Consider the following 16,856-nt stretch of genomic DNA (forward strand, 5'->3'; position numbering starts at 1 on the left):
CACATGAGGTGTACCTGAGGTGATCAGTTTTCTGTTGTTCAGCTACCAGAAAGAGAAGCAGTTTCTAATTAATTAATTCGAAGTGTTGGTTAGAACAAAAACTCCTTTTAAAATGGAGAATATTCCCTCTATCACGTGGTATTGCTTTTACATAGAACATGATTTAAATCGGCCGTAAGGCTCAGTTGTCAGAATCGCTCCTGTTGGTCGTCAATCTGGCAACCTGTTCTTGTGTTTACCTTATTGAGGAGTGCAATACCTAGTTCAACCACTGGGTGTCAAACTTGCATACTACACTATTAATTGTAAATTATATATCCGTCCATCCATCCATCCATCCATCCATCCATCCGTCCATTGTTGAAGTCATAATTATTAGCCCCCCTTTAAATTTTTTTTCTTCTTTTTTTAAATATTTCCCAAATGACGTTTAACAGAGCAAGGAAATGTTTACAGTATGTCTGATAATATTGTTTCTTCTGGAGAAAGTCTTATTTGTTTTATTTTGGCTAGAATAAAAGCAGTTTTTAATTTTTTAAAAACCATTTTAAGGTCAAAATATTTAGCTCTTTTAAGCTTTTTTTTTTTCAATAGTTTACAGAACAAACCATCGTTACACAATAACTTGCCCAATTACCCTTAGCTGCCTAGTTAACCTGATTAACCTAGTTAAGTCTTTAAATGTCACTTTAAGCTGTATAGAAGTGTCTTGACAAATATCTAGTCAAATATTATTTACTGTCATCATGGCAAAGATAAAAGAAATTAGTTATTAAAACTATTATGTTTTGAAAAAAATCTCTCCGTTAAACAGAAATTAGGGAAAAAAATAAACGGGGCTAATCATTCAAGGGGCTTATAATTTTGACTTCAACTGTATATGTATATATAAACAGTCTGATTGCTTAAGAGTTTTTTTTTTGTGGAAATAAGACCTAACAATTTTTTTCAAGATTAACTCCCATCGTCTCATGTCTTCCTTCTCTAGTGCACATCCAAGATAATCTGTGTGTTTCTGGTGGCCACATACACTGATGGACTGCCCACCGAGAGCGCTGAATGGTTCTGCAAATGGCTCGAGGAAGCATCCACTGACTTCCGATATGGGAAAACCTACTTGAAGGGAATGAGATACGCCGTCTTTGGTCTTGGAAACTCAGTTTACGTTGGCCATTACAACACAGTGAGACTTATTCGATCTGTTTTTGATGCTATTCAATTGCATGAGCTGCCCATTAAATCTTTTCTGTATTCAGGTCAGTAAGAGCATAGATAAGTGGCTGTGGATGCTGAGTGCCGCTCGGATCATGACCAGAGGAGAGGGCGACTGTAATGTGGTGAAGAGCCGTCATGGCAGCGTGCAGGCTGACTTCCAGGCCTGGAAAGGGAAGTTCTTGAACCGACTGCAGGCCCTGGTCAAGGGTGAGAAGAAAGCCTGCTCTGGCAACTGCAAGAAGGCCAGCTGCAAGAATAAGAAGAAACATAAGGAGGAGGCAGAGGACAATCACTCGCTCGCTGAGAAGAACAACTCTGAGGCAAGATAGTCCTGCTCTCTGATGTCTTTTGAAACACATGTAGTCATGGAAACAGTTTTCGCACTGCACACCTGAAGAGCAGCTCGTTCCCCTGCAGTCTGTGGTGCGTGCACTCATGTCAATGGGATCTGAACAGCAGGAGTGACATTACAGACTTTAGAGGATGTTTTATTCTCTTAGATGTTCTGCCCATATCTTTTACTCAGATATTTTTTAGGAACATTACTGCCGTTAAAGACATAGTACACAAAAAAAATTATTTACGCCATTTACTCACTCACCACTTGTTTCAGACTTGTTTGAGTTTCTATCTTCTGTTGAACAATACAAAAAAATCTGGAGCTAATTAAGCCAAAGAACTTATTATAACGGTCCAAAATGAGTACACACAAAATTATGTTATATTTTTATATATTTTATATAATTATAAATATTAAATAAAAAATAGCAAAATAGAAGAGTAACCAAAAATGTATACAATTTTTGAGTTTGTCATTTCCCTCCTATATTTTGCATGAATTTAAATGTATAAGCTTACTATTTCTAAAGATGTTCAGTGGCTAAAATATTATTTTAATAAATATATTTGTATAATAAATCTATTTTGTTTAAATGGACCAAAATATATGACCTATATTCACTGAGAAATGGATCAAAATAATCATTTTTAAAATGTGTGTACTCAATGTTGAGGACTGTATATGCATACAGACACTATTTTTTTATAAATATTTGTTTTTGAAGAATCCTGGAAGGTGGTGTCCATTGACTTTTATTTGTCTTTTCTTCAGTTAAAGTCAATGGCTTCTGGTTTTTATGTTCTTCTCAACAGAAAAAAGAAACTCAAAGGTTTTGAACCACTTGAGAGTGAGTAAATTAATAAATAATCCTGTTTGGGTAAACAATTTCTTTAAATCCTTTAATTCCTTTAATCATCATGTTAAATAACCTCAAACACACATAAAATCAAAACTTTCCCACTTTTCACTAACTAGAAAGGCAAATGATGACTTAACTGGCTGTTACTACCTAACTTGGCTACAAATCTCCATAGCGCATGATTGTATAAAAATTGCATTTTAATATCCAAACATAAGTAGTTTATTTTGAAATGTTTTATACAACTGTAGGGAGTTCTAATTAAATACTATCAGTTTACAAATGATATTTGCTCATGCTTAACTTTAGACAGACAGATATAAACAGAAAATATTTATTTAAAGTGCTCCTATTATGCTATTTAAAAGTCTCCTGCAGTAGGTCTACATCCTTCCAGTGTTAAAAACACTTTATTTGCTCTTAGTATACACTGCAGCATCAGGTTTTTTCTCTAAGTGTCTGAAATCGCTCGTCAAGTATTCACTCTCTTTAAACCCGGCCTTTCTAAGATCCTTCTCTGCTCTAATTGGTTAAATGGCCAGATCTGTTGTCATTGGTCTGATGCTTACAGCAGGCGTGTCCAAACTCCTGGAGAGCTGGGCTGTTTCTCAATTCCTAGAATGCAGAGAACGGACTTGAGTTCTTGTGAAGACCGGTCTTGCCAGCTCACCTCGGAAAAACGAACTCGTTAGACCGCAAGAACAGAGAAGGCGTCCTGTGAGAAATGAGATACTGTGTTCTATCTGATGATCACATGACCTTAACGCATTTTTAACAGAAAAATTATTTAAACATTACAGCACTTATACAATGACTTTTTTTTTCTCTTTTCAGTATATATAACACGCACAAAAACCTTACAAATATAGTTTGCACAATACAAATAAAACTAATTTTAATACGAACTTTAGCAAATAAACACCCTTAATGTGTTTATGCCTTAAGATTTTCATGGTAACTTTTTGTTTGTTTACTTTGACTGTTTCATTTAGGGAAACTTCTGAGGTAAATGCGTTATATTTCTGAACTTTAATAATATATATAAAATGCTGCACTTGCCACCTTCATTATTCAGTTGCAATGACTTTTGAGTTCGTTGCTCAAGTCTGCATCGACATGTCCTCGATATTAAGAACACATCCAGGAACTTTCACGCGCCCTCTGTTCTTGTGGTCTTGAGTTTTAGAACTGAACTTTGGCGGTTGATGATGACGTTACACGAGGACCAAGATCGCTGAAGAATACCTTTGAGAAATAGCCCCGGTGTCCTGTTGAGTTTAGCTGCAACCCTAATCATACACACCTGAACCAGCTGATTAAGCTCTTACTAGATATTCTAGAAACTTTCTGGCAGGCGTGTTGAAGCAAGTTGGAGCTAATTTCAGCAGGACATTGGCCCTCCAGGACTGAGTTTTGACACCCCTGACTTACAGGATGCAGTATGTCGGAAACCAAATGCCTGTTACTATATATCTGGAAATTTGCTCTGGATTTTTTATCAGCACTTTTAAACAGTGATATGAACAGTAACAAAGGCGTCGTTTTTTTTTTTTCTGTGTCATTAAAAGCGTGAGTCCTCATCCTTTGGAAGTTCATGAAAAGTGAAAAATACACTCAAATGTCTCCTAAACATAACACCAACCAAAATCGTTCAGGCCTCTGTACAGCTACAGTGTTTGAGGGTAAAAGTAGAAGTTGTTCACTTGCTGGTGTTATGCAGATTTGTTACAAAACCAACATAGGTTGGAGCATAAAAATTAGAGCCAGAATTACTGATGACTTATTACAGGCAATTGGCTTTTTCGTTCAGAACTCCATTTAGGATTTTTAATCTTTCATATATAGTCTTTTTACATTCACAAAGAGCTTAGCATAAAAGGACCACTTTAAAAATTTGGACTAATTTATCTAATTTGTAACTTCGACATCATAAGCCATATTTGGTCTTGTTTTCGAAAGTTGCAATCAGGCTTGCATTTTTTTTTTGCAGTCTATTCACATGTTGTGTGAGCTGAGCCATATCTAGAGACCAGACTATCACAAACATCATTGGTTTATTTGCCAATAAACCAACACATCGAGTACACTTGACAAATATAATGTAACATCTCATTTTTGATCAAACTAAATCCTGATGGATGAAATCTGTGTTGTGGTTCACTTCAGGGGAGTTTGCAGGATTATATCTGAGAGCACTGAAACATGCTCCTGTTAAAGAATCAGCTGTAAGAGGAGATAAAATTTTCTGGTTTGGTTTTCAGGAGGAGCTGATAGAGTCCAGCAGTGATGCGGAGTCCTCTTCTGAAGAGGAGAAGTCTCATGGCTCTGTCATCGATATGGAGGACCTCGGAAATGTTATGAATCACATGAAGAAAGTCAAGGTAAAAAAACAAACTAGCTTCACTGTTTACTTGCGGTTTGTTCTCTTTCTGAACCGGTTCACTAGAGTTTTAAAGAACACACGCATCAATACCTGTTATTTTTTTTTGTGGAACATATAGTATGATTGAATGTCTTTTCTTTACAATAGTTGTTAATTGTCGTCTAGTACCAAAATTTAATTAAAGACACAAGCTTTGACAGAGGATCAGATAGAAAAAATGAAGCTTGTCATAAAACTTTACAAAACTCTTTAAGAATTTGTCCCTCTTAACAGTACCTGTTCATAAAAAAACTCATAAATGCATTATAAAACGAATACATGCTTTTATTCAAGTCATGATCACTTTGCATGTGAAACAGATTTAATTTAGGCTTTTGTTTACCAAAGAACATTGATCACAGACATGCATCAAAAATGGTGAATAGGAGCTCAACTCAGTAAGAACAAAACTTAGTGGTACTCACACATTAACTAAGGCAAGGCAAGCTTTATTTATAGAGCACAATTTAACACAACCGTAGCTGATCCAAAGTGCTTTACAATAAAATAAAATAATTTAATAAAAGATAAAATTTAGATTAAAAATATTAGGAAATATATATGTCATACTAAAATACAGATAAGAAATACCATGCATGTGTCACTAAAAGGCAAGGGAGTAAAAATAAGTCTTTAAGTTAGATTTTAAAGCAGTCAATGATGGAGAAATTCTGATGTTCAAAGGGAGTCTGTTCCAGATTCTTGTAGCCGCAACACAGGAAGTTCGACCCCTTTTTGATTTGCAGCGATACCAAGGGACAGACAAAAGAAACTGATCATGGGACCTTAACGGTCTACAAGCTGTATATGACCTATTAAGTTCACTGATATAGACCGGGGCAAATTTGTACAATGAGGCAGTGAGGCAAGGACAGGGGAGATATGATCTCCTTTCTTAGTTCCTGTTATTAATCTGGTGGCTGCATTCTGAACCAATTGTAAACGAGAGAGTGTTGACTGTGGTAGACCAATGTACAAAGAGTTGCAGTAGTGTAACCGAGAGGAAATTAAAGCATGAGTTACAATTTCTAGATCTTTTTTTTTTTTTTTTAGAAAGAAACAGTTTAACTTTTGCCACCAATCTAAGTTGTAAAAATCTGCTCTTCACAACTGCATTTACATGCTTGTCGAACTGCAAAAGTGGATCAAAAATAACTCCGACATTCTTGGCGTGATTGTGCAGATTGTTGTTTAGGAGTCCTGAGTTTTAATTGAATTGTTGGTAAGAGCACTTCAGTTTTATTTTTATTAAGTTGCAGAGAGTTATTGGTCATCCAGTTCTTAATGTCGGTTAGACTAAAGAAAAGGTATTCTAATGATAAATCTTTTCTTAGTTTGATAGGAAAGTATAGTTGGAGATCATCGGCATAGCAGTGATAGTTTGTGGTATGTATGCGGAGTATTGAGCATAAAGGGAACATATAAAGATAAAATTATAGAGGGCCAAGAATAGATCCTTGTGGAAAACCACAATGATTGAGTTTAGGTGGTGAAGTAAAAGATCCAATATTTATAGAAAAAGGTCTCCCCTTTAGATATGAGGAGAAGCACTGTAAGGCAAGGCCCTGAACCCCAACAACACACTCAAGTCATTTCAATAAAATGTTGTGATCTACGGTATCAAAAGCAGCGTTTGGATCTAAAAGTGTCAAAATCGCAGATGACCCAGAACCTTAGAGCAGTTGATCTTCTGTTTATCATATTTGATGTTTTTGTTCAGCGTGTACGTGTGTGGAACTAATTAATGTTATATGATAAACACAAATGTTTCCTGCTTTTCTTCCGATTAATTTTGTTTGTGTTTACCCCTCTGATAACACCTAAAATACGAAGTTAAAATTAAGCTGGTTCATTTTTGGAAATAACTTTGCATTTTTCAACATGCCTTTAATTAATTAATTAATATTAGTAATTACTGCCAAATCTGCAGCTAATCTAACAAATAAAATATGATACTTGTCCAAAAATTAGTAAATCCAAATCAATATGTTAAGAAAAAATATTAAGTAATTTTTTTAAAAAGAGGAAAAAAAACTGTATATATATGTATATGGATATATGTGTATATATATGTAACATTTTGTTTGTATTTTTTTGCAATATTTTGTTTGAATTTAAAAGTATTTTCTTTCTATCCTTTCTATCTATCTAAAGGTATTTGGTGACCAACCTATTATTTTAATGAAGATAACGGTTTAATAAATCTGTTTTGTTTAATTAGACAAAAATAGATAACCTATTCACTGAGAAATGGATGAAAGTATTCATTTTAAAAATGAAGTGTACTTCTTTATGCTGAGCACTGTATATAAGATTGGGTTTTGATCATTGCGTCCCTAGGTCCATTTGATGCTTAAGGCCCAATCCCAATTCTATTTTTCTACCCCTACCCCTTTGCCTTGGCCCTTGAAACAGAGTGTGAAGGTGAACAGCTTCAAAATGTACCCCTAAGAAATGGGACAGCACTACAGCACCTGCACAAGCTATCATACTGTATGTCATCTCAAGCTCTTGCTTTATATAAGATTGAAGATGGCAACTGCTGTAGTTGTTCCAGTTGTGTTATTTTTTGGTATTTATCTTAAAGAAATCACTGAAGGCAACAAAATTATTTTGCATGACGGTTAAACCCGAACGCGGTTATGAATGTAAACATTTCTGACCAATTTATGTTGATTGAAGAGCTTAATCCACATTGACAATATCAACTTTGGATGAATCTCAGGATTTGTAAAAATGTCTTATTCCGAAAACTTAAAGTATTATAAGGTTAGAGTGACTTGAGGGAGGACCACAGACCACTTTTATGGCAATTTTGGAGCATGATGTGGTCTCTGAGCTGTCATCATATGGCAAAAGTTGCAGAAAAAATTTCTACCTGTGTTTGACAAATAGACAAAATGACAGAATTGATGTGGAGCAAGGTAATGGTGAGTAAATAATGACCGAGTTGAGTGAACTATTCCTTTAAGAGGACCAAGTGCTGGAGAGACACCGGCAGTGGCTCCATTGAAGGAGACTGAGTGGCAGATGGTTTGCTACAGCAGACAGCAGCTCCGGCAGGCGCTGCGAGGACTTGCGTAACCGTGAACTGTGATCACTGACGCCCACTCCACAGGCATGTGCGCAGGAGTGATTCATGAGACACAAGCGGACAAATCTTCCCATGCAAACGCACTCCCTCGCATCCTATCCACAACCCCATTTCATCCAGTAACAGCCATCCAACTTTATGGATGCTTTTAGGATTGGGTGAGTCAGTTGATTGGGATGTTTTGATCAAACGATATCCCTGGAGATATGAATTAAATGGAAGATAATTACAGGAGAGATCAAATTCGGCTATAAAAAACCAGGATGGATTTAATAGCGTTATTGATTTATTTAAAAGGGCTATAAGTTCTTTGCATTAATGTAGTGCAAGGAGATCACAGGGAAATGCAGGCCTATGGAAACACATTTTGCAAAGTTCTACTTTTTTACAGGGTTGAGCTTTTAATGCTCTGTCACGCCTACACTACCTGACAAGAGTCTTGTCAATGACTCAAATACTTATTAATAAAGTCATCTGGAATGGCAAAGAAAGTATTCTTACAGAACTCCCAGAGTTCATCAATATTTTTTGGGTTCATCTTCAATGCCTCCTTCATCTTACCCCAGACATGCTCAATAATGTTCATGTCTGGTGACTGGGCTGGCCAATCCTGGAGCATGTTTGCCTTCTTTGCTTTCAGGAACTTTGATGTAGAGGCTGAAATATGAGAAGGAGCGCTATCCTGCTGAAGAATTTGCCCTCTCCTGTGGTTTGTAATGTAATGGATAGCACAAATGTTGTGATACCTCAGGCTGTTGATGTTGCCATCCACTCTGCAGATCTCTTGCACGCCACATACTGAATGTAACCCCAAACCATGATTTTTCCTTCACCAAACTTGACTGATTTCTTGGAGAATCTTGGGTTCATGTGGGTTCCAATAGGTCTTCTGCAGTATTTGTGATGATTGGGATGCAGTTCAACAGATGATTCATCTGAAAAATCTACCTACGTTTTTATTTTGGGGTTCAAAAGAATTATTATTTATACCTACTGATTATGTAAAGGATAAAGTATATCCAGGCAGTTGTGTTCAGAGAATAAAACCCGGCAGGCTTATTGGTAGCCCAACACGAAGTAAAGGGATGTTGTATAAGATCAAAGGGCTTTATTCTGCAAAACAACCTTTTAATCCTGCTTATTACATTAATACCTGCCACAAAGCATAAACATTGTATACAAAAACCTTTCTTGGAGCCATGATAGTTTATACATTTTTTAATGCCCTTAACTTGAGCAAAAAATCTTTGGGCATTGCATACCTTGGCCCATCAGATGGGTTTTAGCATAAGCTGGAACCTGGGCTGTTTGATCACAACCCACAGTTCAGCACGCACATGACTCGCGCGCACACACACATTAATACCTTCTTTTTACTTTTAGATTAACCCTAAATTTGGAATGATCGCTGAGAGATCGCCTCTTGCATTATTCAAATCACACATGTGAAGGCCTTTTGGTTTTCCTGTAAAATATAAAGATGAGAGAAGTTGTGGTGGCACCTATAAATGCTTTCTTAGGTTATTAAAGTTGTTTTCCGTCACTAGTTGTTTAGCCTGCGTTAATGCATTCAGTGTATAGCTTCACTATTAATCGTTAAAAGATCAGGCTCTCAATTCGAACACCCATGCAACCAAAATTATAAATGATGATGGTTTGCATGTTTAATAATCTTTCTGAATGGCATTCAAATCTGCTTTTGACCTGGAAAGAGATTGTTTATACATTTTTTTTAGTTAGTTAAAGTTACAAACAGTCAACGAACACAGAAACAATGGGATAGCAGTTAATAGTTCAGATATAAACACTGATGGTTATGGTAAAGATTGAAATCACCATTTAATGTAACTTGATGCTCAAAATTGAAAGTTGTAGCAATTTCATAGTTTAACCAATAGGTGACAACCAGCCATCAAAAATGTGTCACTGGATAATTCTTCAAAATTATACATAGTAATGAAACATGAAGTTTTTATGAGCGAGTTAATAAATCATTAATTGAAAATGAGTCTAAAAATAAATTCGATGTGTTGGGCAAATTATAATGTTAAATTTATACATTTAGCATTATCAGCAAAAGTAGCGAATATCATTTTTCACAGTTTATTTTTATTCAGCTGGTTACTTCTTTATTTTATTTTTATTAAAACTACAGCTTCTAAGTTATGTTTGTTAAAAAGCAAATTACATTTGTCTCCTTCCCTTTTTGTTGATCTAAAAATGGTCAGATCCATGACTTAACCCGAATGTGATTTGAAACAATTAGATTTGTGATTCGTTACCCTGCTAGACGTAGACTAATAAATTTGGCTCATCAAAATAAATTAATAGATAATCAGAGTTGTTTAAGTTGGTTACTGCTAAAAGTGCTGGGGTTTTGTTACTTGGCATCACGCATTCACTGAATTATGTGAACTTCAATAATTATTAACAAAATGTGCTGAAATTATAGATTAAAGAGATTCTGTATTATTTTCGCTAGATTAACAACAATGACTGACATCATTAATAATTTAATAAATCAAGAGCAGTATTAGACACTACTTATATTAAGCCACACCTTGTAATAGGTTATAATAATAATAATTCCTTACATTTATATAGCGCTTTTCTAGACACTCAAAGCACTTTACACAATGAGGGGGAATCTCCTCATCCACCACCAGTGTGCAGCATTCACCTGGATGACGCCAGACCGCACACACATACCAGCTGATTGGTGGAGAGGAGGCCGAGAAATGAACCGATTATGATATGGGGATAGTTAGGAGGCCATGATGGACAGAGGGAAAATTTGGCCAGGATGCCGGGGTTAAACCCCTACTCTTTTTCCTAGGACATCCTGGGATTTTCAATGACCACAGAGAGTCAAGATCTTGGTTTAACATCTCATCTGTAAGACAGCGCTCACTGAGCAGAATAGAGTTCCCTTCAATATACTGGGGCGTTAGGACCCACAGAGACCGCAGGTTGAGGGCTCCTGCTGGCCTCACTATCACCACTTCCGGCAGCAACCTAGCTTTGCCATGTGGTCTCCCATCCAGGTACTGACCAGGCGTAGCCCTGCTTGCCTTCAGTGGGCGACCATGTGAGAGTTGCAGAGAGCTAGCTGCCGGAAGTTGTTTTTGTAGACATATGTATAGTTTACATGCACATTTTTGTGGGTAACAGTTTATAATATTTTAAGTTTACCTCTAGATTGAAGTGACTGGATAAATATTAATATTTGATCAAATTTAATACAGTTTTCTTGCCTTGATGTCAACCCGTGAGATTTAGAGGTGATTTCTGCCATTAACATCACCATATGTATTTGCAAAAACATCCAGATATCCTTTCCCCCAAAAAACTGTCATTAGCCAATCAGGTTGTCTCAATGCCATTATTTTTGTGTGAGTGTGTGAGACCGATCAAGATTACAATCAGTCATTTTTGCTTTACTAATTATTAGGTGCGCCTCTTAATACTTAATTTTGCACCTTTAGCTAAAACTCTTCAACTTTTGACTGACTTGTGTTGTATAAGGACAAACATCTATAACCATTAGAGCCAGCAAACGCAGTGCCACTGACATCCTTTTTGCCGATCCAGCTTAACTGGTTAGTTTAGCCCTTGAGTTTACATTTCATCATTGTTTTGCTGTCATCTCATTTTCCACCTTTGACTTTGAAATAGTCTAGATGCATCTGTCAGTCACTCTCTCATTTGCTGTGCTCTTTGCTTAATTTAACAACAATTAATACTTTTTGTGTCATGTAAGGTCACTGAATAGTGTTTGAAAGAGTTCCTACTATGTACATTTCTAAGCATACCACTTTCTGTTGGGGAATTTGCAAGACCTAATTAGATACATGCATAAGTCATATTTATTATTATAATGTAATAATGCATGTTTAACATAATAGTGTATAACATACTTATTAATGGCACTGGAAAAACGACTCCTATCATGGAATGCAGAGCGTCTAGTTTGTGAAGCTGTGGGTTTTGCATTTTTACAGTTGCTCTGCTCTGGCTCCAGGTGGCATCAGAGGTGTATTGTATGTTGGCTTTACTGATGCAGATGCCTGACCTGCTTTACTGTATACTGTGCACTGCTTTAGTGTTCTGGTTCAAAAATAGGTGTGCATTTCTGATACTGTATCTTATAAGTAATTGTAAATTACCTTAAGTGTATTGAGTGCAATTGAAAATAATTGGTTTTATCCCAGTTTGATGTGTACAGGCGAGCGCTGTGCTATTCATTGATTATTTTGAAGTATGTAACGTATGTATGTGCTGTTTTTAGTATTGCTTGTTGGAATTGACTTACTTTTTTGGTTACTTTGGCTCTACTGTAGGTAAAAAATTTCTAGAATTAACGTTGTTAAATCTAAACGTAGACCTGTCCACACACTGCTAATGAAATGAGAATGAATGAAATCAGTGATGCAGGTGGTAAAACGAAATGCATGAAAAAATCTGTAGTTTTCCCCATAAGAGGTGCCAAAAACACACGCGCACACGCACACACACACTTGATGCTTAAATAAATCAACAAAGATCAATCAGACATCAGATGTAATCCTAGAGCATACAAAATTGTATTACTAAGTACATTTGCAGTAAGTTTTATATGAAATTCTATCAAATATGGAGTTTTATTGGAAGGAAATAATGAGAATAACTGGTGTATATACACATGTAATAACTGTATCGTATTTATTATTATTCACATTTTTACAATATTGAACAGTTATTTTTTTTATTGTTTTTTTAAATGTATTAATCTAGGCTCTAGAATTGTTCCATACCAAGTGGTAAAACTGTGGATTCTCCTAAAATCCTCCTTGTTTGGATCTTTGGATATTTGTCTGTAGTTTGCTTGCACATTTGTTAATGGTTTTGTTGTTGTTGATTTTGGTTCTTAGTTTTAATTTAGTTGTTTTATTTATTTTAAATTTTGCTTCAGTTTATGGCGTTCTTTTATTGCACATCAAGTTCTGGGTATTATTTAAATTATTTAATTAAACTTGTTCTTGTGCGGCTAGGGTTAAAATTTGGTTTGGTTATTGCATTAGGTTTATTATGCATCGTTTTTTTTTTAACAAGTGCCTGTAGCACAGTAAAACATGTTACTGTTTCTTTTTCTTTTTTGTTGTGTTCAGGATTTAAAAAAATGTGCATTGTGTTCAGATTGTGTTTCGAATTGAGGGCTTTTTTGCATTTGTAATTATTATGTATAATAACATTAATATTTGAAATCAATGTTTTTTCAAAAATTGTTCTTCTTTTTTTACACACATTTTGTCGCCTTAGAATTATAAGGTTCTATCTGCGTTCTAAATGATTTTGAGGTATTGTTTTTGCATTCCTTATTGCAAACAATATGTGTGTAACAGTTCTCTTTCATACATTAACATGACAAAAACCCTGAAGACACTTTAAATGTAAATTATCGAAATTCTCTTAAGTTTGCAAATTGGGGTAAAACAAAGAGGGCAAATGCAGATAGAACCTTCTCATTCTAAAAAGTCATTTTCTGCTTGGAATTATAAAGTTCTATGTATCAGATCATTAATTCAACCATTACTTTTCTAGAAATACAATCAGTCTGCATATTAATTTAATAAAAAAAATAAAAAGTAGTGTTGTAGCAATATGTTGATATTTGAGTTACACATTTGCTTTATATAACATTTAATGTTTTAGTATGAATATTTATTCTTGTTCAAATAAGTCATACAAGGCTGTGCTAAATTTTGTCCAGTGCAGATGTTAATTTTAAGTAATTAACATGTTAATAAGAACTATATGCTTTATTGAATTATATTTATTGAATTATATGCCCCATGAATTAAATTATTAATTTGCCCTTCAAGGCTTAATATCAAATTTAAAGACTATGAGCAAATGAGTTTAATAAACACTGAAAATGTTTCACTGACTATATATATGTATATAGAGAGAGAGAGAATCCTATAGAGCCAAGCTAAAGTTTGACTTTGTAGATAAAACCTTTTTTACTTTTTAAATAAAAGGTTTTAATGTAAACAACTCATAAAAAAGCATAACATCACGTAAATAAGTTGTCATTTAATAAGAACGTGAATAACTCAATTTTAACAAAAAATGTCAGATAGAACCATACAACTCTAAAGTGACGATTTATACATTTGTTCCAGTGTTGGAATTCTCATGTGCTGAACCTGCAGTCTTCAAAGTCTCTGTAGATTAAAAACAACTTAAGCACCCTAAGCGCCGATTAAACTAAAAGCACCTCAACTCACAGCTTGTTTTAAAGTAGTTTTAATGTCACAGATGCTTTTAGTGCATGTTTAGTTTGAGGCTGTATTGACTGCGCAGTGTTCGCAAGGTGGAAACAGAGATATCCACTCCTGCGCTGGCATTGTCTCGTATTCCTCGTAGGCTGCTTTGGGTCTTGTCTTCATTTTGGCTGCTTGTCACTCTGAATGCATCAAGCGCTCAGACTGAACTCTGCGGAGCCTCTGCCGGCATCAGCGCTGTCACTCGCCTGGGTGGTTTGTGGGAAATGGAGCACTTCCAGCAGAAGAGAGCTGCTCCGCTTCTGTCAGTCTGACGGAGAGCCGGCGCTGCAGTAGGGACCAAATCGGCCAGATGAATGTTGGGTGACAGATTGCAGCCTAGTCGACTCTTGGTTGTGTGTGGCGGTTTCACGACAGATCTCGCTGCGAAAGGGCATAATGTCTGCTTGCCAGTCCAAACCCACCTGGTGCCGTTTCCACTCGCTCTTCTTGTTTGATTTTGCTCATAGGACATTGTGTTCTCCGGAACGAGCAAACAAAGTCACAGAAGCTCAAACAGTGAGTTTTCGCTCTCCCTCAGCATGGATTTTGAGGGACCTTTAAAGTTTGGTTCAAGAGCGTGAATCAATGTATAGTTGTTCAACTTGTAGGAAACTTCATCTGAAAAAGATAATGCATAATATGCATGAGATTGCATATTTGTCTTTATTTTAATATTTTATGGGGTTTTTACATTTGTTGGAGAGTGTTGACAGGAATGTGTAGGGAGCGGATGATCAAAAAAGGACCTGGGTAACCATGAGCATCACAGTTCTTTGTGTCAATGATCTTAATATTAATTATTTGATTTATTTACTTTTTAAACCATTTGTTTGTGTGTTTTTTGCATTTTACAAAACTACAACAAAATATAGAAAAAACAATACAATACAATAATAATAAATATAAAATACAATACATAAAAATACTATCCTATGATAGTAAAGGGACAACTTGAAAACAAAATTTAATTTGGCTGATCAGGTGGTAATGCATAAATAAAAGAAATAAAAAATAACATTGTTCTTATATTATCAAAAAACACATTATCCTGACTAGTTTTATTGTCAAATAATAGATTGGGCACGTTAATAAAACATTATAGATTATAAATAGTGAATATCAGTTACACTCAAACTTTAATGACCGTTATTAACAGGGGTCACTGGTTACGCTTGCATTTCTTTCAATGCATTAAAGTTGTTCTAATATCTGTCCCCATGTTTTATCAGAGATCTCCAATTTATCATTATTGATATATCGCAACCTCTCCAATGTTTACAAGATCTTTACCTCACATACCAAAGTTAGGCACAGATTCGGTTTTCCATATTCTCAAAATGACCCTTTTGGCAATTTCCACACTACGGAGACCCTGAAGAGAAGTGATGGTGGTAAACTGGGTGGGAGAAAAAAAACTGATTGATAGGAAAATATGTTTTTTTCATGTTTTTGCATTCTCTCGCTTAACAATTTTTCCTCAAACACTTCCTGTTCACTTCATACATGTCAACCATAATGTTTTTTTGTGTCTACAGAAGCTGATCTGGGATCAGTTTATCATACAGAGCGCATAAATGTATATCAGAAATATGGAAAAATACTTAATGATAGGATAATAGTGGGATAGAATGGTAAAATACAGGAAAATCCTGGCAAAAACAGAAAGTGTTTGTGGAAAAACATCTTTGCGAGATAACACAAAACATCATAAAAAATATGAATATCAAACACATAAAAATATGTCCTATCAGTCACAATATGACTTTTTTCGTCTCCCATTCATTTTTTATTTATTTATTTATATAATTATTATTTTTTTTTATATACTTCCACCCATTCCCATTCTGGGTATTATTGTATTAATTAATAAGCTTCTTGGACTTACTATGGGGCTGTATGGTTAAGATTAGGTTTAGTTATTTTATATAATTATCTTTTATTTGTAAACAAGTGCATGAGTAAAACATGTTATTGGTGTATTCTTTCATACTTTTTTGTATGGTATCTGTTTCCTATGTTTGACTTTTGGTTTGATTTGATTGCTTTGTTGTGCTTTTAATGATGTTTCTTCTTTTTATTTAGTTTTTTTTGTTTTGTTTTATTTTATAATTTTGGTTTTGTTAAGTCTACATAAGCAAAAATAATTGTACCATTTTTGGTATTTGCTAATGCTAAATGAGCTAATTATTAATACTATATTTGTTTTGGAAGTATTTTTGAAATATGTGAACCTCGACCAAAATATATTCTTGTTGCACAGGTATATTTGGGCAAAAGCCAACAATACATTGTAAGGCTAAAAATTTATTGAGCTCTTTTATATTTATTTAAGCCAAAATCATTAGAATTTTTTGTTCAAGGTCATGATCTATAAAGAATATTTGGTAAATGCCCTACTGTATTATATCAAAACTTTATTTTGCTAAGCAATTTATTTAGACAACTTTAAATGTAATGTTCTCTATTCATATTCATAATTTTTTAATTTTTTTTAATCCTCAGATTTTCAAATTTAATCTTGGCTATATATGACCATATCCTAAAAATGTAAAATAAAAGAGAAGCTTCTATATTCAGTTTTCATATTATGCAACAATCTAAAAAATGTACCATTATGA

At 34.8% G+C, this 16,856-nt stretch overlaps 1 protein-coding gene across 2 annotated transcripts in view; it reads left to right on the top strand.

Annotated features, from left to right (window-relative positions):
- tyw1 (tRNA-yW synthesizing protein 1 homolog (S. cerevisiae)) overlaps positions 1 to 16,856 on the top strand; it is a 124,036-nt gene that overhangs the window by 14,265 nt on the left and 92,915 nt on the right. For both annotated transcript variants that reach the window (XM_056473438.1, XM_056473439.1), the window contains exons 5-7: positions 989 to 1,183; positions 1,257 to 1,535; positions 4,676 to 4,795. In XM_056473438.1, the coding sequence (XP_056329413.1) occupies positions 989 to 1,183; positions 1,257 to 1,535; positions 4,676 to 4,795 (594 nt within the window). The remainder of the gene's footprint in view (positions 1 to 988; positions 1,184 to 1,256; positions 1,536 to 4,675; positions 4,796 to 16,856) is intronic.

Source organism: Danio aesculapii, chromosome 15 (assembly GCF_903798145.1).
Source record: "Danio aesculapii chromosome 15, fDanAes4.1, whole genome shotgun sequence".
Lineage (NCBI taxonomy): Eukaryota > Metazoa > Chordata > Actinopteri > Cypriniformes > Danionidae > Danio > Danio aesculapii.